At 43.5% G+C, this 23753-nt stretch overlaps 1 protein-coding gene across 1 annotated transcript in view; it reads left to right on the forward strand.

The window, feature by feature from the left end:
• The window catches only part of ERCC6 (ERCC excision repair 6, chromatin remodeling factor), a 70727-nt gene extending 47944 nt beyond the window's left edge, over positions 1 to 22783 (forward strand). Inside the window, exons 9-21 of the mRNA XM_032837765.1 lie at positions 739 to 909; positions 1359 to 1535; positions 5824 to 5940; positions 9634 to 9729; positions 12723 to 12938; positions 13380 to 13490; positions 13882 to 14001; positions 14421 to 14515; positions 16011 to 16156; positions 16242 to 16943; positions 18479 to 18683; positions 19274 to 19352; positions 20443 to 22783. Of these exons, the coding sequence (XP_032693656.1) occupies positions 739 to 909; positions 1359 to 1535; positions 5824 to 5940; positions 9634 to 9729; positions 12723 to 12938; positions 13380 to 13490; positions 13882 to 14001; positions 14421 to 14515; positions 16011 to 16156; positions 16242 to 16943; positions 18479 to 18683; positions 19274 to 19352; positions 20443 to 20862 (2655 nt within the window). The 3' untranslated portion in view covers positions 20863 to 22783. The remainder of the gene's footprint in view (positions 1 to 738; positions 910 to 1358; positions 1536 to 5823; positions 5941 to 9633; positions 9730 to 12722; positions 12939 to 13379; positions 13491 to 13881; positions 14002 to 14420; positions 14516 to 16010; positions 16157 to 16241; positions 16944 to 18478; positions 18684 to 19273; positions 19353 to 20442) is intronic.
• The last annotated feature ends 970 nt before the right edge of the window (positions 22784 to 23753 follow it).

Here is a 23753-nt window from a genome sequence, read left to right on the forward strand (position 1 = left end):
CTTTGCTTTCTGACAGTTTAGTGTAACAGAAGAGGTGTCCAGCTCAGGTGGAGTCTTTTTCCTCTGAAGGGAATCTTCTGTTTTGTTCTGACTAGAAGCTACAGCATTTTCTCTTTACTTTTGGAATTCTGGTAGGTATATTCCTAGGGATAGGTCTCTTTTCAGTGTTTCTCCCTGACACTCCATTACTTTTTGCTCTATAGACTCCTGTTTCTCCTCAGAATTTTCTCCTGTCTTTTAAAAAAAATCATGATTTTTATATCCTTTTCTATTCTCTCCTCCTGGAATTCATGTTCTGCATCAGTACAGCGCCTGAATTTGTCTTTCTGGTCTCTCTGGCTTTTCTCTCATTTTCTTTTTCTGGTTTTAAAATAATAAATCACTTCTCATCTATCTTGTTGTTTTAAGTTTAACAAGAATTGACACAAAGAATATTTTAGAAAAATAAATGTTGGGTAAGTGTTTATTGTAACTTTTTCTAGTTTTCTTTTGAGGGCCCTCCTCCTTAAGTAGATCTAGTAGTCAGTGTTTACACTGACTACATTTACAGAGTAATGAAACATAAAATTCCAGTGCTGATAATGTATAGTTGTAATTTTATGTATTGTGATTGTATACATATTTTAAAAGTGCATTAGATTACATCATTGAAGGATTACCATTTAAAGAATCATGCTCATTTAGTTTATTTAAAGGAGCTTATTTAAAACTGGTTTTACCGTTTTATAATCATTTTAGGAGAAACTAATTCAAGATATTGCTCATTGTCATGGCATTTTGATTACTTCTTACTCCTACATTCGGCTGATGCAAGATGACATTAGTAGGCATGACTGGCACTACGTGATCTTGGATGAGGGACACAAAATTCGAAATCCAAACGCTGCTGTCACCCTTGCTTGCAAACAGGTATGAGCTTTTATAACAAGGGAGATTTCCAGGTGGAAAATAGTATTTAATTGAGAATAAACTCTGGTAACACACTTATTGACTCTTGTGCCTCTGCATAAGGAATTTGAAATACATGTTTTGCCTTAATGCAGAAAATTCTTTATTCTTGCCCATAATCATGGTTTTAAAAAATTCAAATTATTCACATTACTGACTGTGTCTCATAGAGATCAGTTGTTAGAATGTCATCGAATCCAACTCTCATTCCTAGTATTCAGCTTGAACAGTAAGAAATATTCTTCCCTCTTTACTTTTTCTATATCTTGTAAAATGTCTACATTTTGGAGATTAAAGTGATATGTAAAAATGTTAAATAACCAGGATTGTGTGGACATATTTTGGGGTAGGGATGGTGATCATCTCTTGAAAAATGGATTTAACAAAAAGTGTTTTCTTTCCCCAAATAGTTCCGCACCCCTCATCGTATCATCTTGTCTGGCTCACCGATGCAAAATAACCTCCGGGAGCTGTGGTCGCTCTTTGACTTCGTCTTCCCAGGAAAGTTAGGCACATTGCCTGTGTTCATGGAACAGTTCTCAGTCCCCATCACCATGGGGGGGTATTCAAACGCCTCCCCGGTGCAGGTAATGTAGTAGGCAGCTAACACTTCTAGGCGTTTTAATATTTAAACTGTTCCTACTTAATATACTGTACTTTGTAGCCGAGTCATTCATAATATAAGGGAAATGGCCAAGCTTATAAACTGGTATCTGCCCCAAATCACAAAATTATTTTTGCTTGAGAGCCCCTGTTTTTCCAGATGAGTTTTAAAAAATTATCTAACGTCTTCAAAACCAGTCAGAAAGTGTGAAACAAGAATGAATCAGTTCTGGACACTATATAATTTAGTATATCTTATAAGATAGTGTAAAAGCTTAGAGAAGGGAAAGCCAGGGAGGATTGAGTTGTTCAGAGAGGACTTAGTGCAACACTTACATGTCCTTTCACCCAGTTCTGGGAAAACAGGCCAAGAAGAGTGAGGGCATTCTAGATCAGGGCAGTGGTGTAAACATAGCCATATTGTGTGGCCATGGGCCACAGTGAAGAGACATGCCTGATTGTCCTGGAGATGCTTGTGAGGTAGCCGGGAAGGTGTGGGTGCCAGAGATGGGGGCTTTGAAAGGGAGGCAGAGGCTCTCAGGCAGCGAAGAGCCACCGAAGGTCTCTGAGCGGGAGGCTGAAAGATGGCTGCTCTTCCAGGGCCACTCAGGCTGCAAGTGGTGATGGGACCGAGGCTGGCTTTGAGGGACCTCCAGGAATTGTTAGGGGTCAGGGTGGTGACGGTGGTGAGGACCTGGACCTGGACTTGGGTGGTGGTTCTGAGAAAGAAGGTGGGGAGCAAAAGTTCCAAATGGCATCTTTTCCCATAAAACAAACAAGATGTGGGGGTCCCTAAGATCAAGGAAATGGGGTAGAAATTATAAAATTTGGAAAAATTATAAAAAGAACTCCTGTACTCTTTTACTAGATCCACCAGTTGTTAGCATCTGCTAACATTCTGCCACATTTGTTTTATCTTTCCTTCCTTCCCTACTTCTATGTACCCATACACACAAATTTATAGTTTGTTTTTCCTGAATCATCTGAGAGCAAGTTGTAGACCATTATGTCCCTTTATTCTAAATCCTTCAGTGTGTATTTCCTAAGAACAAGGACAGCCCCCTACATAACCACAGTAAAAACATCCAAATCAGGAGGAAATTTAACACAATACAACTCTGAGGTCTAGACTGTAGTCATCCACATTTTGTCAGTTCTTCCAGTAGTTTCCTTGTCTCTTTAGTCTTCCTTTAATCTGCAACAGTTCCTCTGTTTTTGTTTTGCCTTCCATGACTTTCCAGACGACAGGCCTTGTATTTTATAGAATGTGCCTGCCTTTGGGTTTGTCTTCCACCCTCTGTGACTTGTCTTTCTTGGTGTTTCACTTTAGGAGGCACGTGCTGTTGGTTTATCCTTCATGGGTAGTGGCAGTTGGTGGTGTCTGATTACTTGGGTGAAGCGGTATTTACCAGATTTCTAAACTCTTTGAATTAACCACTTCCTCTGGAATTAATAAATCAGTTGTACAGAGAGACTTGGAAACCCTCTAAACATTATCTCTTTTTTCCTTGACATCCTTGTGTTAGAAGTCTATGTACTTACCTGTTTTTGCTTTGTAGGTTATAAGGTCTTTGGGAGCAGAACTTTTGTTTTTTTGTTTTTTAAAGATTTTATTTATTTGAGAGAGTGAGACAAACAGAAATGAACCTGAGCAGGGGGAGTGGCCAGCAGAGGGAGAAGCAGGCTCCCGACTGAGCAGGGAGCCCGACACGGGGCTTGATCCCAGGACACTGAGATCATGACCTGAGCTAAAGGCAGATGCTTAACTGACTGAGCCACCCAGGCGGCCCAAAGCTGTTGTTTTTGTATTTGCTTTTTTGTTTAAGTCCATGGTTGCCATGAGTTACTGAATCCCAAGAAGATCATCTGTCAGCAGTTATTTATTGTGTCAGGCTGGGGCTAAAATGATGAGAGGTGGCTGGCATCCAGAACCTTCTCTTGAATTGTGTTCTCAGTCCAGTAGGATGATTGTAGTACAGGGTAATGAGGACTATGATCAGGGGAGATATCTAATATCAGAGCTTGTGGGAGTCAAGAAAGGATTCCTGGAGGAGAGATGACTATGCTAGGCTGAGGAAGGTGAGGGGGGAGAATATTAGTTACCAAGAATATGGCCTGCTTCTTGGCTTTGCATGTTAAGCTTAGATTTTGGAACTGAAAAGAACCTCCTCATTTCTTGCTCAGGGTTTATTGAGATTCCATGGTTTGGTGACTGGCCTAAGGTAAGGTCTCTCAGTTCTGGAAAAGGCAGAATTGGTGAGTAGTATCACTCTGCCTTGTCAGGAATAGGAAGGAAACTTAGATGTTCAGTTGGTCTCCATTTTCCATGGCACTGGGAAGTTGGGAGTGATAGTTAAGAGAAATACAGTTCTGGATCCCTACCATATGTGTAGTCAGAGAGACAGGGAGGCAGATGGGAAAAAAAAATTAGAATCCGCGTTATTGCCTGAAGCACAGGACTGCATAGGAAGGTTAGACTGAGAACGTGGCTGAACATCAAGGCTAAAACTGGGTTTCTTAGTCTTCCTTGCTCTCCTATCCCTACCACATTCCAGAGTTTCAGTTCTTCCTCTGAGGAGAGTTGGGTGTGAAAAACAGACCCATCCCCAGCCACTGTGAGGTCTGACCCCTGTGAGTTTACCATGGTGAGCCAGGAGCAGGGAGGGGTGGTGGAAGGAGAACTCTCCAGAGGGGTGGACAGGCAGGAGAAAGTGGGAATGAGCGGCCAGGTACTCACCAGCCCAGCCCTAGTTTTCCAGCATCATCATCCAGCTCACTCGTGCTTCTGGAGGAGAAATACGTGAGTAGAGGTGGGGATATGGAGATAGTTTCCTTAACATACTGTATATATTTTTAGGAAGAATTTTAACAGTATACTTCTTGGTGGGACTGTAATGTTACGTTAAATTTTGAAATTTATTATCTCTGTATTCCAAACCATAATATGTACCTGATCATCCTCTTAAGGATAATTTGTAATCAGTGGCTGAATGATACAGTTATAAGATTACCTGTAACTAGAAGTTGTTGATTAATTGAACTTATTTATTTTCTGCTATTCCAATAAATCCTGTTTTTTTCTCTGTACGTGCTCACATGCACACAAGGTGAGCACACATATGTGTGTATACATGTATACGTACTTGAGTGGGGGTGTTCTTAGGGTTTTTAAAAAATATTTTTCACTGTTATTTTTTTTTAAATATTTTATTTATTTATTTGAGAGAAAGAGAAAGAGCATAAGTGGGGCAGGGAGGGACAAAGGGAAAGGGAGAAGCAGGCTCCTCGCTGAGCAGGGAACCCGATGTGGGGCTCTTTCCCAGGACCCTGGGATCATGACCTGAGCCAAAGGCAGACATTTAACTGACTGAGCCACCCAGGCGCCCTATGTTAATTTTTTAATGTGAATTTTTCTGTATGTGTTACATTCAAAGTCTTTTTATTTTCATTCATTTTACAGCTAATTTTGTTAGACTTTGGTTAGAGTTTTTCTTGTTCCGTTAAATAGTAATTTACTAGGTTGTTAAGCCTATTCAGAATTTTTTTTAAGTATCAATAATTTACTGAATTCTTTGTTTGCCTTTAAGTGAATTGCAGAGGGAGTGTTTCCAGAGCTGTGGGTCTTTGTTTTTCTACATACAGTTAATACCCATCTCATGTGGCTATGCTCCATTACAGAACCATATGCTCCATCTCAGGCTAGAGTGACCTTTCATTTCTGGGATCATAGGGCTTTTCTTGAACTTACTCTCCTAAGTCCCCAGTGGGCAGTAATCTCTGCTTATTATCTGGTTGCTCCCATAGCTGCAGCTTTCCCCCAGAGTTAGCTTTTGATCTTCAGTCTTGCAGAGCAGCACTTCCCTTATAGCTTTAGGAGAACGCAAGATTATAAACAGAGATTCATTTGAAAGCCGTTTTTTTCCCTAGAGGGTAGTCGAGAACCGAAGAAATCTCTACTGTAGGGTCTAGCAATATAATAATAATAATTAAAGCAAAGTATGGAGGAGGAGTTGGACAAAAGATTACCAGTTCTTTTGTTGTACGTTTTGGTAATAAGTTTTTTTAACTGATGATACCTTTGGAAAGGTACCACCTTCTGGAGTATATGGAACTTATCCTAATTTTTCCAAACTATTTTCAACCATTTCCAGCCAATTATGTATAACCATAGGTCTTTGGAAAATTTTTTTTAAACATTGGGATCAGTTGAGAGGTAAGAACAAATGCATTTGTTAAACATAAGTAATTGTTTGCCCTTTTCTCTTTTTAAAGGTTAAAACTGCTTATAAATGTGCATGTGTCTTACGAGATACCATAAATCCATACCTGTTGCGGAGAATGAAGTCAGATGTCAAAATGAGCCTTTCTTTGCCAGATAAAAATGAACAGGTCTGTAAATCCAGGAGTTACCAATCCACTCCTAATGTGTGGGTAAACCTGTCTGTTTATTCTGCTTTTCACATGCAGAATTGGTAAGGCTAACAGGTGTGGTTGCTGTGCTCAGGGCAGCTGGTTTCTATCTGTATACACCTGTATGGGACAAGTGAGCCTGCTGTGGCACCTGCCCTCAGCAAGATTCTTCCTTAGTTCACAGGCTGTGATCTCTGTCCTATTTACACACAGATTCCTGCAGCTGCACTTTTGAACTTACCCATTTTCTTCAAGCCCCAGCTCATTCATGCCATAAATCAGAGGTGCCAGGCTTGTTCCTGGGAGATAGCAGTGAACAGAGAAACTGCTTGCTCTCCTGGCTCACCCTCGTTCTTGAGGAGGAGAGGCAGTCACAGACACACATGCCACTTGGCAGGTAGCAGTAATGTGGAGGAAACCCTGAGCAGAGTCAGAGGGATAGGGCATATAGGGTGAGGATTTGGGGAAGTGGGCTTCTTCTTCTTTTTTTTTTTTTAAAGATTTTATTTTATTTATTTGACAGAGATCACAAGTAGGCAGAGAGAGAGGGGGAAGCAGGCTCCCTGCTAAGCAGAGAGCCCGATGCGGGGCTTGATCCCAGGACCCTGGGATCATGACCTGAGCTGAAGGCAGAGGCTTTAAACCCACTGAGCCACACAGGCGCCCTGGAAGTGGGCTTCTTAAAAGGGACGGTGAGATGTCTCCTCTCTGATAAAAAGACATTTGAGCAGAGGCCTAAAGAAGGTAAAGGAAGCGAATCATGGGGTTCTTAGAAGAACATTCCAGGTTGATGGAAGTGGAAGGGTGTTGGTACCTCCAAGGACCAGCAGGGAGGGCATTGTGGCCTGAGGGCAGGAAGAAGAATGAGAGTACTTGGATGGAGAAGTCAGTTAGTTGGCTAGGTCACCAGGGCCTGCTGTTGTGGTAAAGACTTCAGATTTTACTGTGAGTGAGGAAGCAGGTCACAGGTAGAGATGGAGCCAAGGAGTGACGTTATCTGACTTAGGTTGTAGAAGGGGCATTCTTTTAAAGCCCATCCTAGTGTTCTGTTATTGCAATAGATGACTGCACCCTCTTTTCAACATCAAACAGTAAATATATTGTAGATTCTCAGTGTTGAAACTATAAAGGGTCTCGGCGATCTGTCACCACGGTTGGTTTCATCCCAGCCTCTTCCCTCCCCCCAGACTCATTTCCAAAGTCAACCCTTGATCTCAGCATTCCCCTGACAGGTCTCCCTTTGCCGTCAGTGTCTTAGGCCACAGTGCTCTGTGCCGTGGCCAATCCGAATCCGTCAGTTGTTGTGCTGTTTTGTCCTTTTTCACATGATCACTTTACGCCGCATCCTCATAAATTAGTGCGGCTGGCGTCTGACGGTCTTACTGGCCTCCAGCCGTGGGCACTCTCCACCTCACTCGGTATCGCACAGCATCGCTGGCTTTGTTTTCCCAGGCTCGTCTTCTTTCTGACATACCTTCATGACCCTCTTCCCCTCAAGAATCCTGATTTAGCTTTGCGCCAATTTATTTTCACTATGGGCTCCCAGAATGTCTCTTCTTTGTAATCCAAGTGGCAGCCAAGGCAAATGGCTTGGAGACAGTTCCTGTTTTCCAGACATGTGCCACTTGTCTTTCCATTCGCATGTGATGTTCCCTCTTCCTGGAGGTTTTTCCACCCCACCCTCCAGCTTTCCCACACACAGAAGTTGTAAGATCCCACTAGGCTCTTGACTAGATCTCCTTGAGATGGGGACTTTGTGTCACCCACCTTAAAGCGCCACGTAACACCTAAAACAGCGATTTGCAGACACCAAGCATCTGGTGAATCATTAGTTCAGTTAACCTTGTGGCAACAGAGAAAAGGCTTTTCTCTGTTGCCATTGTATTTAAAGACTGAAATACAAATTTAAGAAGTGAGGAATTAGAAATACTCAGATTCATATTTTCAAAAGATGACTCAGGCAGCATATGAAAGCATTGGAGGGGAAGGAAAGTGGAGGCAAAGGGTTGAGTTAGGTGGTCCTTCGAGTCCATAGCGGGGTCGGGAGGGACTGGAGGGGATGGGCCTGAGCCGTGGAGGGTGTGGGGCTGGCGGGTGCTTCCCAGGTTCCTGTTTAGATGCTGGGATGGATCTGCTGACAGATACTTCAAAAGGACAGAGCATAGAGGAGATAGTTGTGAGTTGATTTGGGTCATTTGAAGTGTCCATGGCACATCTGCCTGCCCAAAAGGCAGTTATAGGTGGGTCTTGGGTTCTGTGGAGAGTTCTAGGCAGGGATGTAGTTGTGACCTCAGAGCCAGGAAGGTGTGGAAGTTATGAGCAGGGGTGAGGTTGCCCGAGGCACATACACAGACCGAGAGGAAAGAAGTTACAGTGGAGCTGGTATCTGGAGGGGCTAGCTGGGAAGACAGAGGCCTAGGCAGAAAGGCAGGAGGGAGTTGGGGGAAGTGGAAGCATGAGGCCTGGGGACTCGGTGTGACTGGCTGCTAGGAAATCATTAGCACTTTCTCAGTGGGTATGCCCTCCAGGCTTGCCCCGGAAGAGGCTGGAAGGTGAGGGTGTGGGGATCGTGAGCACACATAATCCTTTTAGGGAGTCCCCCCGCCCCGCGCCCATCAGTTTTTGGAGAGAGTAAGGTGGTGGAGCACTGTCCAGAGGAAGAGGAGAGGGTTTTTAGATCTGGTGTGAAGGTCAGAGGGTTGTCCCAGTTCCCAAACAGGGAACTAGCTGTTCCCCTGAAAATAAAAAAAAAAAAATAAAATAAGGTGAGGTAGATAAAGTAGATAAATTTTAGGGGGTTAAAATTAGGGAATCATGACTGATAGCTTCGATTTCTGTCTTCAGTGTTTTGTCCATTTTTTTGGTCTTGTTTTGTTTTTAAGAGTTTTATTGATTTGAACGGAGGGAGAGTGTGAGAGAGACCGCATGAGCAGGGTAGGGGTGCTGGTAGGGGCAGATGGAGAGGGAGGCAGACTCCTTGTTGAGAGGGGAGCCCGATGAGGAGCTCGATCCCAGGACCCTGGGATTATGACCTGAAGGCAGGAGTCAGTCTTCATGTGGAAGTTTACAAGACAGAAGTAGTAGGTGGCAGAGGGGTAGCTAAAGGAAAATGTCTTGGGTTTATGACTAGCCAAGGAATAGGGTAGACATGAAGAAGGAGAGGAGGATTGAGAGGCAGAAAGGGAACATTCTGGCATGGAATAATAGGCAAAGTTGGGCTGGAAGGATGGAAAGGTCTGGTAAACTCGTGGACCTGTGCTTTGACCTCTAGGAAAGGGGCAGGTCAAGTGAGGGTAGGGTCCCTGGTCAGGTGTGCTGAAGTGAAATGTGAGCGAGGGGCATGGGCTGTCTGAGTGCTTGGAGGCTACGATGGAGGAGGGTTTGTGCACCTGGTCCTGAACGTTGTTTTGGGAAGGAAGCCAATCTTCAGGGACTGTTGGGATAGTGGGTGGGGACCAAGAGGTGATGGATGACAGAAGAGGAGGGGCTGATGAGAAGGGTGACTGTGTCTTTGTTTAGCTCTGGGATAGGACGCCATTTTGGCTTTTTGAAAAAAGAGGTACATTGTTAATATTGTATAGGTTGTCCTTTTTTGATTAGAAAACTTCGTTGACGTTTTAATTATTTTTTTTTTAATTCTCTGGGTTTTTTTTTTTTTTCTCTCCCCCATAGGTCTTATTTTGCCGTCTTACAGAGGAACAACATAAAGTCTACCAAAATTTTATTGATTCCAAAGAAGTTTACAGAATTCTCAATGGAGATATGCAGGTCAGAAATGAATTATAGAGCAGGGAAGTGGGGAGGAAAGGAAGCTAGTACTAGTCCTGTTTCACAGTTTCCTCTTGGGGAAAACTAGGGTGTGAACCATCCCTTAATTCAGAGCTGTTGCAGAAGTAAGACAACGTGCAGTTACATTTGAGCACACTTGCCTTTGTATTGCAGCACCATTTCACTTGAACCCCACATCATGTGGTCTAGCAGAAGAGCAGTGCTAGGTACAGGGTCTGTAACGCTGAGTCCTGCAGGGATGTCTGGTCCTAGCAGAACACAGGGAAGTGGCCCTGGACTGCTGGGGTTAGCAGGGGCCTGAAGGAAGAATTACTATCATTAAGTGTTTGTGTAAGTAATAACATTTTAGTTATTGGCAATATTCAGTAATAGATGTTGGTAAAGGTCTGTTCAGTAAGCATATGTAGTGGGTTTATAATTAGCATATACTTTGAAGTTCCATATGAACTAATCAGTTTCTTTGTGCCTCAGGGTCCTAAAGTGTGAATTGTGTTTTATTTATTAGACATATAAAACTTCTTAGTCCTCACGGGAGGTACAGCTGAGTAGCAAGCATCTTACTCTCTGAAACACACTTCTTGCTCATACACAGAGGTTGCTAAAGAGATGAGTGTGGGTGTCGTGGCTGCCCGTGTCCCATCATGTCTGCATGCTTTTTCTTCCAGAGGAAGTCGTTTCAGTTCTTTTGGCCATAGCTCACTGTTTCTCTTATTTCATCTATGATTGGCCTCTATGAGAGGTTCTTATATCATTCACATTTATTCATCTCTCTTAAATCTGCCCTTCATGTTCCTTCAAGTTGTGAAGCTTCAGGTGGTCTAGATTAGCACTGACCTGTAGATACAGAATGTAAGCCGCATGTGTGATTCTAAATTGTGCTGAGAGTCACATTCGAAAAGGTAAAGAGAAGAACAGGTGAAATCAATTTTGGTGATGAATTTTATTTAATTTGATCTAAAATGTCATTTTTTTTAAAGATTTTATTTATTTAGATTTTATTTATTTATTTGACAGAGATCACAAATAGAATAGGCAGAGAAGCAGGCAGAGAGAGAGGAGGAAGCAGGCTCCCCGCTGAGCAGAGAGCCTGATGTGGGGCTTGATCCCAGGACCCTGGGATCATGACCTGAGCCGAAGGCAGAGGCTTTAACCCACTGAGCCACCCAGGCGCCCCTCATTTTTTTTTTTTTAAGATTTTATTTATTTATTTGTCAGAGAGAAAGGAGCGAGAGCGAGCACAGGCAGACAGAGTGGCAGGCAGAGGCAGAGGGAGAAGCAGGCTCCCTGCCAAGCAAGGAGTCCAATGTGGGACTCGATCCCAGGACGCTGGGATCATGACCTGAGCTAAAAGCAGCTGCTTAACCAACTGAGCCACCCAGGCATCCCTAAAATGTCATTTTTAATATGTAATCAAAAATTTTAGATTATTTGTGAGGTATTTTACCCTTTTTTCCCTAAAACTATGTCTCCCAAATTGGCTATTTTACCTCTGCAGCACATTTCAGTTTAGACTGGCTTTCTGTGGCTTGTGGCTGCTGTACTGGAAGCATCGAACTGGAGGCAGAAAGAAGAGTTACACATGACTCTTCAGGGGAGTTCTGAAATATTCCTGATTTATTCAGATTTTTTATTATTTGTTTAACTGTTGTTTGCCAGTAGAACTACCTTGGCTTAAATTATGGTTTATCTTTTTCTCCTTGAGCTTTTGTACTTATGAGGTGGATTTGGGTCACACTTGGAAAGCTATGAAGGGTGCCTTCCTGCTGGGGCCTGGAGGGCAGGCACCCCCAGTCTCCTGTGCCCTTCTCCTGCGTGAACCACCGCCATATCTTTCCCATTTGTGTATTTCCCATGCAGATATGTTTTCTGATATTCTAATGTATAAGTAGGTGGAACTTCAACCTCTGACTCATATGTTAAACTACAGAACCTTTAATGAGGGGTACTTAGTGTAGTATTTGAATGCACTTGCTAAGTCATTTGCCTGATTTCTCCAAGTTTAGATGGGCATGACATTTTTTTTTTAAGATTTTATTTATTTATTTGACAGAGAGAGAGATCACAAGTAGGCAGAGAGAGGGGGAAGCAGGATCCCTACCGAGCACAGAGCCCAATGCGGGGCTCGATCCCAGGACCCCGAGATCATGACCCGAGCTGAAGGCAGAGGCTCAACTCACTGAGCCACCCAGGCATCCCGACATTTTTTTATTCACATAAAAGATGAGTCATTTTTTTTATATACTGTGAATTATGTACCTTTTTTCCTAGTAAGAGAAAATAAGTCATTAGCAATTAAATATGACTGGTAGATGTTTGATCCAATAGAATGTTTTTGTTTCTAGAGAACTTGCCTTGTCAAGAAAAGATGAATGAGAGTTAATGAAGGTTGATTTCTTCTAGCTCCTAATATGCTGTGAATAGGGAGGAAGCTAAGAAGCTGATGAAGAATTAGTTTTTTTTTTTAACGATTTTTTAAAATATTAATTTTAGAAAGAGAGAGAGAGTGGGTGGGGGGAGGAGGAGAGGGAGAGAGACAAGCAGACTCCATGCTGAGTGCAGATCCCGTTGCGGGCTAGTTCCCATGACCCTGAGATCATGACCTGAACCTAAATCAGGAATGGATGCTTAACTAACTGAGCCACCCAGGCACCCCAAGAATTACCTTTTTTTTTTTTTTAAGATTTTATTTATTTATTTGACAGAGATCACAAGTAGGCAGAGAGGCAGACAGAGAGAGAGAGGAGGAAACAGGCTCCCTGCAGAGCAGAAAGCCTGATGCAGGGCTCCATTCCAGGACCCGGGGGGTCATGATCTGAGCCGAGGCAGAGGCTTTAACCCACTGAGCCACCCAGGTGCCCCAAGAATTACTTTTTAATCTGTGTTACATATCAAATAGTTTCCTTCCCTTCCTTCCCAAGTGAATGTTGTTTTATATGGCATAATCCAAATGCACCTAATCTTTTATACCATAGATTTTCTCTGGACTTGTAGCCCTAAGAAAAATCTGCAACCACCCTGATCTCTTTTCTGGAGGTCCAAAGAATGCTAAAGGTATTCCAGATGATGAACTAGAAGAAGATCAGTTTGGATACTGGAAACGTTCTGGGAAAATGATAGTAGTTGAGTCCTTGTTGAAGATATGGCACAAGCAGGGTCAACGAGTATTGCTGTTTTCTCAGTCAAGACAAGTGAGTATACAGACTTCATACAAGAAACAGTTTGGTTCTTGAATACTTACAGCCAGTTATGAAGAAAATGGGTTATGATCTAAAATAATGATTCTAAAAGCAAATTCACCTGCTGATACGGAGGGGGGCAGCCTGCAAATCTCTCTGGGAGCTTGGCTCTTTCTCTAGAGTTGGTGCCCAGAAGTTGGCTTTCTTAAAAGGCTTACCGTGTGGTTCTAGGGTGTGAGCAAGTCTGGGTCTGAACTCAGGTAGATGATCTATAAGAATGAACAGTAGGGAAAAACCAGATACTCTCGTAGTAGTTACATTTATCTGCCTCACAGCAAGAAGCCCCTTTTAATTTAAGCCTGTGGGAAGGTATGACTGTTTAGACAAAGGTGGACCTCACCAAAGGTGTGTATTTGATTTTTAAACTCTTACCCTACCCCCTCTCCCAAACAGATGTTGGACATCCTTGAAGTATTCCTTAGAGCTCAGAAGTATTCTTATCTCAAGATGGATGGTACCACTGCCATCGCTTCAAGACAGCCACTGATTACAAGATACAATGAGGTGACACGGCAATTGAACAGTAGAGCCCAGTAGTGCTATTCCATGCAGAGGAAGGAAGAGCAACCTCACCCACCTGCGCCCTGCTTACCCTGGGGATGGGCAGCGGGTAGAGGGGGGGCTTTTTGCTTTTACCCCTGGGCATTGCTGGGTTTTGTGTGTATAAACAAAGAATGTATTCCTTCTTGAAAAGCCACCTCTGAGCTATTGCCACTATAATTGGTATTAAAAGCAGAAGCTGTGAGATGACGTCTTGACTGACCAGCGGTCTCTAGGACGTAACCCGTCCTTTGTATTGGGAGGAGGTTTCAGTGTGTAGAATATGTAAAGACAGAGATGAAGAGCTGAAACTAGTCCTAACTGTGCGTGCTCAGTGTTGTGTGTCTTGCTCTAGGACACATCCATATTTGTGTTTCTTCTGACTACGCGGGTGGGTGGCATAGGAGTCAACCTGACGGGGGCAAACAGAGTCATCATCTACGATCCTGACTGGAACCCAAGCACAGACACACAGGTAAAGGAGTGTACGCGTGACAGTTGAGTGGCCAGCCCTTGGGAGGGGCCTTTGGTGCCCCTGTCAGCTTGCGCACGGAGTCCCCATCTTGGTTGTGGCCTAGTCCTAGGCATGGAGGAAGGCACCCTCGGCCTCACAGGTGGGCAGAGTCGCCAGCAGTTTTATCTGTAGCGTTCACCGTGTCTGGGGTACAAAGAGAGAGGGCAAAGTTACAGACACACATTGTTTTTCAGCTAGAGGTGGCTCAGCCTGTCTTTATCATCTGCCTGTTTTATCTTCCTTAATGGGCCTGAGGTGTATTTAGTGGCATTAGGCAGAATTTGGGCTTTGGCAGGGGGAGGAAGTGGCCGGCTCTGTTTCTTTCAGTAAGCGCTTGTCGTCGGAAAGGGTGCTTGTTGAAGTGCATCTCTCTGCCCTAGGCCCGGGAGCGAGCATGGAGGATCGGCCAGAAGAAGCAAGTGACTGTGTACAGGCTTCTGACTGCCGGCACCATTGAAGAAAAGATTTACCACCGGTCAGTATAGGGGCAGCTGTGACCGGAGACGGCTCTCCTGGCTACCGTGCGGTCAGGGTATAGCTATAGAAGTACGCCACCAGGGTTGAGCTGGGAATTTTTTAAATGCATTGCTTTAAAAAAGTGTTCTTATCTTAGAGCAATAGTTACTGTAATTTAAAGGATATGTGGGGGTGTTTTGTTGTTTCATTTTTGTATTTTTTTCTTTCTCACTAAGCTTAAATGGCTTATTGTGAGTTTTTTAAAAAGTCTTTGAACTTGATCATTCTTCTACCTTATAAAACCTCAAGGACTGCTTGTGTGTCAACTTCATCTTAATTATTCTTTAAGAGAATGTACATACCTACTATAGTGTACCATCTTTTTTTCATAAAATTTTTTTTTAAGATTTTATTTATTTATTTGACAGGGATCACAAGTAGGCAGAGACAGAGCAGGCAGGCAGTGGGGGGGCGAAGCAGGATCCCTACTGAGCAGAGAGCCCGATGTGGTGCTCGATCTCAAGACTGTGAGATCATGACCTGAGCTGAAGGCACTGAGCCATGCAGGTGCCCTTTTTTGTAAAAATTTTGAGAAGCAACAAAGTTGAAATACATCCTGGAATTTTCACACTTTGCAGTTGTGTTCAGCATGGGTCTTTGGCTCAAATGCCCCCAAGGGGGAGGTTGACCAGGACACCTGTTCCTTTTTCCATCTCTCTGTATGAGTAGGGGTTTAGACAAGGGGCTCTTAAACAATGGGGTGGAGATACGGCCACCTTCTCCCCCTCTGCTGGGACTTTATTCTTGAACTGCACCCCAGCTCTTAAAGAGAAGCTCCCTGCTTTCCACTAGGCACTGGGGCACTCCCAGATAGGTGTGTGTTCCTCCAGGCCTTATTCTGAGAGGGTAGGAGACGAGCTGTGTCCTGTGAGAGAGAGTGTCCTCTCAGATGTGCTTTCGCCTCAGGGTGGGAGGGGGTGTGGGAAGGGGCAAAACTGCTTTGTGGGGGTGTCTGGGCAAGAGTGATGATGGTGTGGAGCTTTAGCATGAAGTGTGAATCAGCGGGAGGAAGGTGGGTGAGATGGCTCCCAGGGAAGGCTTCACAAAGGCCCGGTAAGAGAGTATCCTGATTCCCATCACAGAGGGGTCCTGAGGAGGGCAGGGCAGGGGACTCTTGGCCCAGGAGTCCTGGAATCCAACTCTTTCCAGCTTGGAGAGGCTGCCTGTCATGTGATTGCATGTAGAAAGGTGATTCCAGACATGTGATGTTGGAGATGAAAAAGCTCACTGGGTATAAATAATAAGATACTCTTTGTAATTTAAATTCCGTCAAGCACGGGAGACCGCCCGATATTTTATGAACTTTGAATTGTAATTTTCCAAGGCGGAAAGCTTGGGGATGATGTACACATTTGTCCAGCTACAGTTACCCTATCTCTCATGTTGTTTTATAGCTGGGATTTCGAGCTGCAGCTAAACATTGTTTTATACCAGTTTAATTTTTATCTTTTTAGACAAATTTTCAAGCAGTTTCTGACAAACAGAGTGCTAAAAGATCCAAAGCAAAGGCGATTTTTCAAGTCCAACGATCTTTATGAGCTGTTCACTCTAACGAGTCCTGACCCTTCCCAGAGCACTGAAACAAGCGCGATTTTTGCAGGTATTACATAAAATAATTTCACTTAAAATCATAAAGTACAGAAGAATTATTGCATGTAACTTGAGCGTGTTTTTCCTCTTTACAGGAACTGGCTCAGAAGTTCAGGCTTCCAAGCTCCATTTAAAAAGAAAACTTCCGCCAGCCTTTGGAGCAGACCATGATGTTCCAATATGCAAAAAGTTTCCTGATTCTACTGCATCCACAAATGAGGCCCCATCCACTGAAGAGAAATCTACAGTGACAGGAGCCGAAGTAAATGCAGTAACTTCTGATCCAGGTGATCCTTTGAAAGATGCCCCCCAAACACCTCGGAATCTACCTGGCAGTGACGGGCCTGGAGAAGGGACAAACGCAGTGTCTAGACTGGAGGAGTCATCCGTGATTAACGGACAGGGGGATTGTCCAGATTCTCCGAGAATCGGCAAAGCGGATGGCGTCTCTAGTGAGGAAAGTATCAATGAAAAGCAGGGTCTTTCTGACAGAAGAGAAAACTGCCAGGCTCAGACAGAGCCTCTTTGGGAGAAAAAGCAATCGGAAGGTAATTTTTGTAAGCACAAGTCAAAAACGAAACATAGTGCACCAGAGGAGGAGACCCCGGAGCAGCCTGGGAGGTCCGCGCAGAAGCTGAAGAGCTCTAAGCATCGCAGAGATGCCAAGTTTGAAGGAACTCGGATTCCACACCTCGTGAAGAAAAGGCGGTACCACAAGCGGGACAGTGAAAATGAGAATGAGACCAGCGAACAGAGCAATGATGATTATGTCTTGGAAAAGCTTTTCAAAAAGTCAGGTAATCTTTTTGCTGACTTTGCCACAGGTGTGCTAGGAACAGAAGAGGAGTAGGCTGTTTCTAGCGGTGCAGCCTTGACTCCCAGGGCAGAGTGGGCTCGCGACTGGAAGTATCTGTTCTTCTAAAATTCAGATTTGAAATGAATCGACATTTTGAAAATTGTATTCACCTCTCTCTTCTGAAGACCTAGAGGAGTTTGAAACTCTGGAGCACAACAGTACTTGACTTACAGCCACACACAGGAGGGGTGCAGTGCTCTGAGTAGGTTTGTACTACTGACCAGTGATAGGAAGTTTCTGTATGTGCTGTCTTCACCTGATTTTCCAGCTGCAGATTAAGTAACAGCCATGGGGGAGAGGCAGGGCAGGCTTCCTGGAAGTCGGAAGGCTTGATTGCTCTTGTCAAAGGAGAAAACTCAGGAAAGCAGACTCAACAGTTGCTCAGAACTGGGGAGGACAGGCAGTCCTGCACAGCATCGTCATCCTTGGGGTGTCACCCTGTTCAGGCCTTGGCAGTCACTGTGTTCACAGCATGATGGCCCCGAGTTACCAGAGATCACTGTCTGTCGTTCTTGGTGCAGGAGGGCCAGGTTTCTATATGGCATTTCAGGAAAAACCATTTGGGCCTGAAACTTTTTTGTAAGGTAATTTACTGATGACTTTCTGTTTTTTTCTATAATTCCTGGTCTGTTTTCCTAGGAAATGATCTCTTTTGCCTAATTTTCAAGTTTATTTGCTCAGAGGCATTGAAAATATTCTTGTAATAATTTTTTTAAAATTTGTTCCTGTCTCAAGATATTTTCTCCCTTGTCATTTCTAATTTTGTATATTTCCTCCACCCCTTTTTTGGTCAGGTTACGTTAGTGGTTTGACTATTTTGTGATTTTTTTTTTTTAACATAAACCAGCATTTTAATTTATTAATTAGGTCTATGGTTGTTCTCTACCTCATTAGTTTTTGCTTTTATCTTTATTACTTTCTTCCTTGTGCTTTTGTTTTTGTTGTGTTTTGGTGAGTTTTTTTTTTTGGCTGAACTTTTATAAGACTCTTTGACTTGGAAATTTAATTCATTTGTTTTTATTCTTTCATTTCTATTGGTATATAAATATTTAAGGCTGTGAATTTTCCACTGGTGCCTGCATTAAGTTCTGCTGATAAGTAGCACTTTCATGATCATTACTTTTTAAAAATTCCATAATTCTGGTTTATATTTTTATATTTTTCCTTTGAATAAAGATTGATTAATAGGAGGCTTTAAAATTTTTCAGATAGCAGGGATGTTGAAATTGTGACAAAGGCATTATACTTCGGTTATTACAAAACGGGGATAGTGACTGGTCCCTACCCTAGGGTAGTGATGAAGGTGAGTGGCAGTGGCATTTGTAAAGTCCCTGGGTCATGAGAGTCACCTCGGCAAATAGCTGAAAGTGTTCATTGTTTTTTCCCTACCCACAACATACTAGACTATACAGAGGAAAAAAATGTGACTGTGTACAAACTGAAACAACATGTCACTGTTCCCTTTGTTCTTGCTAGTTGGAGTGCACAGTGTCATGAAACATGATGCCATCATGGACGGAGCCAATCCAGATTATGTGCTGGTGGAGGCGGAGGCCAACCGGGTAGCCCAGGACGCCCTGAAAGCGCTGAGGCTCTCTCGCCAGCGGTGTCTGGGGGCAGCGTCTGGTGTTCCCACCTGGACGGGCCACTGGGGCATTTCTGGTGCGCCAGCAGGAATCAAGTAAGAGATGACTGCCTTGCCATGCACGAGAGGAGGCCAGACCACCTAGGCTAGGAGTACAGCCAGAGCAGGCACTGTAGAAAATTGCTCAGGGAGCAATGGGGTCACGCAGATTTGGAGGACATGGGGAACGACATATAATCTTACATTTTGCCTTACATTGTCCCCTGCTTTCCAAAGCTGAGTTTTCAGGGAAAGGAGACATGGTCTGTTTTGTTTAAGAGATGATGTTAAGAATAAGATAACAGAATAGCGATTACACTTGAATGAGATGGTTACCCAGTGTTCAGCAGTCAGTAACCACTGTGCTATTCGGTATATTTGTTTAGAATAATCTTCCTACCTAGAATCTGAGGATAGTCTCCATCCTGTGTTGAATAAGATATTGAGTGGTTCTTACCTGAAATGCAGCAGTTACTTCCTAGGAGGGTAAAGCAGAAAAATTAAAGGGGATGAGCATCGTGGCTATGAAAGAATAACCTTGCAGAAGAAAACTTTTCCAGGAAAAGATTAAGTTGTTGAAAGGGCATTTTCATGTCTAAGTCACAAAAGCAAACGTTTTGTCTACTGTGATTCTTTTCCTTATTTAGGAGTAGATTTGGTCAGAAAAGGAATTCCAACATCTCTGTGCAGCACCCTTCTTCAGCAGGCTCAAAGGAGAAATGCCAGGTAATACAATGGCCTAGCTGCTTCTCTTGTCGGAGACTTACGTGACTGCATTGCCATGAAAACTTCCCCTGAGTCAGATGTGAGGAAAAACACTGGCATGATGACACCTGGTGTGTGTGTTGTAGGCTCTGATTAATGAAGCACTTACATTTGAAGCTAAAAGGACCAGCCAACTTTGTAAAAGACCAAGTATTAACCTCAAATCTATAGCAGAATCTGTGTTTTGGCCTGAGAAAATTAACGCAGGGGATAGGTGATGTGTGAGCTGCCGCCCATTCTGCCTGCCCCATCCGGAGGTGAAGTCCTAGCTCCAGAGAACACTGCCCTCTAAAACGAAGGTAGACAAAAGCCCTTCGAATGTTGTGTGTAATGTACTGGCTGCTGGAGCTTTGCGCCCGTCTCTCCCGGTCCCGTAACCCCCGGATGCCTTGAGTGCTTCACTGAGTAAAGATTAGACCAAACCCTGTCATTCAGTGCTCTCTTTGGTCTTTTCTAGTCAAGGGCTATGTTGCTGATAAAAGTTGGCATAGCAAACCTTTTTTGACTTCCCATGTTAGGTTCTTTTGGCAGTAGGGATGTGGAAGGAAGTTAGATTTGTGTTGTTGTTCTAGGGCAACACACATGAGGTGCGAAGAGGGAAAGAGTCAAAAGACTGAAAAGTGAGGAGAAGGAAGCGCAGCTGTGTAACAGCCCCTTGTCCCGCAGTGCCGAGGTCAGGGTGGATTTGGGAGTAAGGGCAGGAGAAGCCTGCAGAACCTGCGCCTCCTGGAACCGGCTTTCCCGCCAAAGGGAGGCTCGGTGCCTCCACCCTCCCCTCCCTCCTCTCACCGCACAGAATGATGATGAAGTGAAGAGTGTAGTTTGGGGGATTTGGGTTTTTTCCAGAAATGTTCTTTAATGTTGGGTGGATTTCAGTGCTTGTCTCTTGCCCCTCCCTTTTTGTTTGATGATCTCGCATTCTTTGCTGTCAGCCTCATTGCCTGGGGCCCGAGTGTTCGTCAGTGGTCTCTGGCTCCTCGGGGCCTTTGGGGAAGTAGTGGGAGCATGAACTAGAAGCTGGCGCATCACTGCGGTGGTGTTCTTTCTCCAGGACGGTGTCACAAGAAAGGATGGGAAGGATAATGCTTCCGAGCACTTCAGCGGGAAAATGGAAAATGCAGAGTCTTCACCCGCGGCCCTCTCTTCGTCTTCACTGTTGGCTAAAATGAGAGCTAGGAACCACCTGATTCTGCCAGAGCGGCTGGAAAGTGAAAATGCACACCATGAGGCATCTGCGCCACCACCCTCCACCACCGAGCACGATGACCTGCTGGTGGACATGAGAAACTTCATCGCTTTTCAGGCCCGCGTGGATGGCCAGGCCAGCACTCGCGAGATACTGCAGGAGTTCGAATCCAAGTTATCAGCCTCACAGTCTTGTGTCTTCCGAGAACTGTTGCGAAATCTTTGCACATTTCATAGAACTTCTAGTGGTGAAGGAATTTGGAAACTTAAGCCAGAATACTGCTGATCAACATTACTTTTTAAACTTTCAATTTCCTAGTGGGAATTTCTGATTATTAATCCTGTGATTAATAATCATGTTCGTCAACAGAAGTTGGCTGCGTCTGTTTACTTTGATATCTACCTCATAATTTAAAACTTTAAGGAAGAAGAAATTCATCTCTAAAACTTAAGTTTTAAAAATACTTGGGGTTGATTTTTTTATTTTGGCACCATGAATTATGTTACAAAATCAGGGACCTAAAAGTTAATGCTTGGATCACATTTGTTCCTTCACCCAAAAGATGCCATTAGGGAGCCCACTACTACTCATTTAGATGTTTGTAGACAAGAAATCTCAAGAATTCTTTTTATTGGTGCTAAAAACATGTCTCACATTCAGTCAGACCTAGTCAATAAATTAGCTCACCAATATCTGATAACAGATACTTATTTTTGGTGCATAGCTTTTAAATGTTTAAATTTATCATTTGCCACCCATAAACAAATGAGACTTACTGTCTTTTGAATATATTAATTGCCTTTAAACAGTCTTCCTTTTAAGGTACTGTAAATCGGCAGGCATTTTCATTAGTAAAGCATGAAAATAGCTCGGTAATAAATAACGGGGCCTGTCCTTGCAGAAGGTTGTAGTGTACTCAGTTTACATTGGCTTAACTTGAAGCAAAGGACATCTTTTTCCCCTCTATGGGGACTGTTGGTTTTAGGAAAATAAAATATATTATCTTAAAATAATACACAAATCTTAAGCAGAATCAAAAGTGAGTACAAATAAAAACACACACAGGCATACAAACGTCACTCCAGACCACAGCTGGTGTGCCACCATTACCATGTCGGGACCACTGTTGTGGCCCCCTCTCTCTGCTTATGTGCTGGGAGGGGACTTGGAGCATTTTTTATTTTATTTACTGTTTGCTTCTCTAAGGATGCTGATTACTTTGTATTGGGCACCATCACTCTCCTTACGTATTATCTTCTGTCCAGTTGTGTCCACCTCTCTTTGTCCTTTGCCTTCCCTGCGATGCTCCTGTTCTATACGTTTGGTTTTCAGCTGTTTTCTGGCTGTTGCTTATGCATTTATAGTTCTATGATGGTGTTGTTTCGATCCTCAGTTTGTTTTCTTAGCTTCGATTTTCTTGTTTCCCTCTCTCTGTTGTTTTATCATCTCAGCCCTGAAGTCTTGTTTTCTTAAATTCATTACATTACTTAAATTTCTTCTCGAGCTGTCACAGTGGAGTTCTTTCTTGGGCTTGTTCTCTGTGGCAGGCTGTTTTTCCTCTCTGCTTTCTCCGTGTTGTGTATCGTGCTCGTCTTCCTCCCATGCCGTTTCTTTACACCTTGTTTATGTCATGAGCAGCTCCGTCCATATCTGTATACCCTTCCCCGTGACCCAGACAGAAGGGGTTTGGGTTTGGGAGTGGGGAAGAGCCTCTGCTGGGCTCCACGCAGCTCTGGTTGGAGGATTTGCGTTTTACCCCGCCGTTCCGGAGATTTTGTTAAATAGCTCCGGCCAAAGAATCCTAGAGGTAGGGAGGAGATGTCCTAGAGTTAAGATTCCCACCAGGAGTTTCTGCTGCTCTTTAAAAACATTCTGGCTTATTCATCTTATTCTGTTTTTAGAGTGATTTATGTATTAGGGGAAGAAGATTCTATTATTTTCTTCGGTCTCCTGTCATTATCTGGAAGTCATAGAAAGGATTTTTAAACAGCTCAATAAATCTTAAACTTGAGAATTTGGCTCAAAAGGGAGTCAAAACTCATGACTTTTGTTTCTGGGAAGTTCTTTCTTTATTTTTATTTTTGTAATCATTAGCCTGTAAGGAAATCGCTTTCCCCTTATTCTCAGATTGAATGCAGTTCATTTTCTCTTTCTTTCTGAAATTCGAACTCTACTGAGTGAGAGGTTTATCTTTGTTGTTTTTTTTTTTTTTTTAAAGGATATTATTTATTTATTTGAGAGAGATTGAGAGCATGAGCAGGGGAGAGGGAGAAGAAGACTCCCACTGAGCAAGGAGCTCAATGCAGGGCTGGATCCCAGGACTCTGGGATCATGACCTGCCCAGCACCCTGGGATCATGACCTGAGCCGAAGGCAGGTGCTTAACTGACTGAGCCACCCAGGTGCCCCAAGAGTGAGAGAAGTTGTAATCTTCTCATCAAATAGAAAATGCCATCAAAAGTTATGCAGTAAAAGCAGGGTGGTCCTCACTCTCGTTCTTAGCTCTGCCACCAGCATGCTGGGGACCTTGGGCAGGTTGCCATCCTGCCTGTGTCTCAGTGTGGACATCTATAAACATTGTCATCATGCCTCCCAGGTGGAGAGGCTTAGAGGAAGATACTCTTAAGTGTAATGTTTTTAACAGTAGAGAGTAACTTATTCGTTTAGATAGAATCTACTTTTTGGAACTTAAGCTTCGTACGATGTAGACAGATTTAATGTATTTAATGTTTTATATTGGTATCAAGCAACAATAAAGGATTTTTAAATTTTGTGAAATTTTAAAACTTCCTAGTTCATATATAAATATACTATCACTGTTAAAACAATTTCAGGCAATTAGTGTATATTTATTCCAGGTTGTTTTTCCATGTATTTGCAAATACACGTGGCAGAGATGGCTGTTGTCATGTGTTTCCCCCTTCCTTTACTGACGAATTTCTGGAGTTTTGCCAGGACGCCTGGCTACTTTGCTGAAGACTTGGCTTCCCCACCTCCTTTGCAGTTAAATTGTGGCCCCGTAACTGGGCCGTGGGCTGTGAATGGAACTTCCAGATTGGGCGTTTAAATAAGGAATTGGGTGTATATTCTTCTGCTGGCTGAGATTCGGGGGGACCTTAAGCAGTGATATGGGAGCTATGGAGCTTGTGTGTTGAGGCTGGAGAAGCTCGCCTGCCA

Source organism: Lontra canadensis, unplaced genomic scaffold (assembly GCF_010015895.1).
Source record: "Lontra canadensis isolate GAN:19392208 unplaced genomic scaffold, GSC_riverotter_1.0 scaffold3, whole genome shotgun sequence".
Lineage (NCBI taxonomy): Eukaryota > Metazoa > Chordata > Mammalia > Carnivora > Mustelidae > Lontra > Lontra canadensis.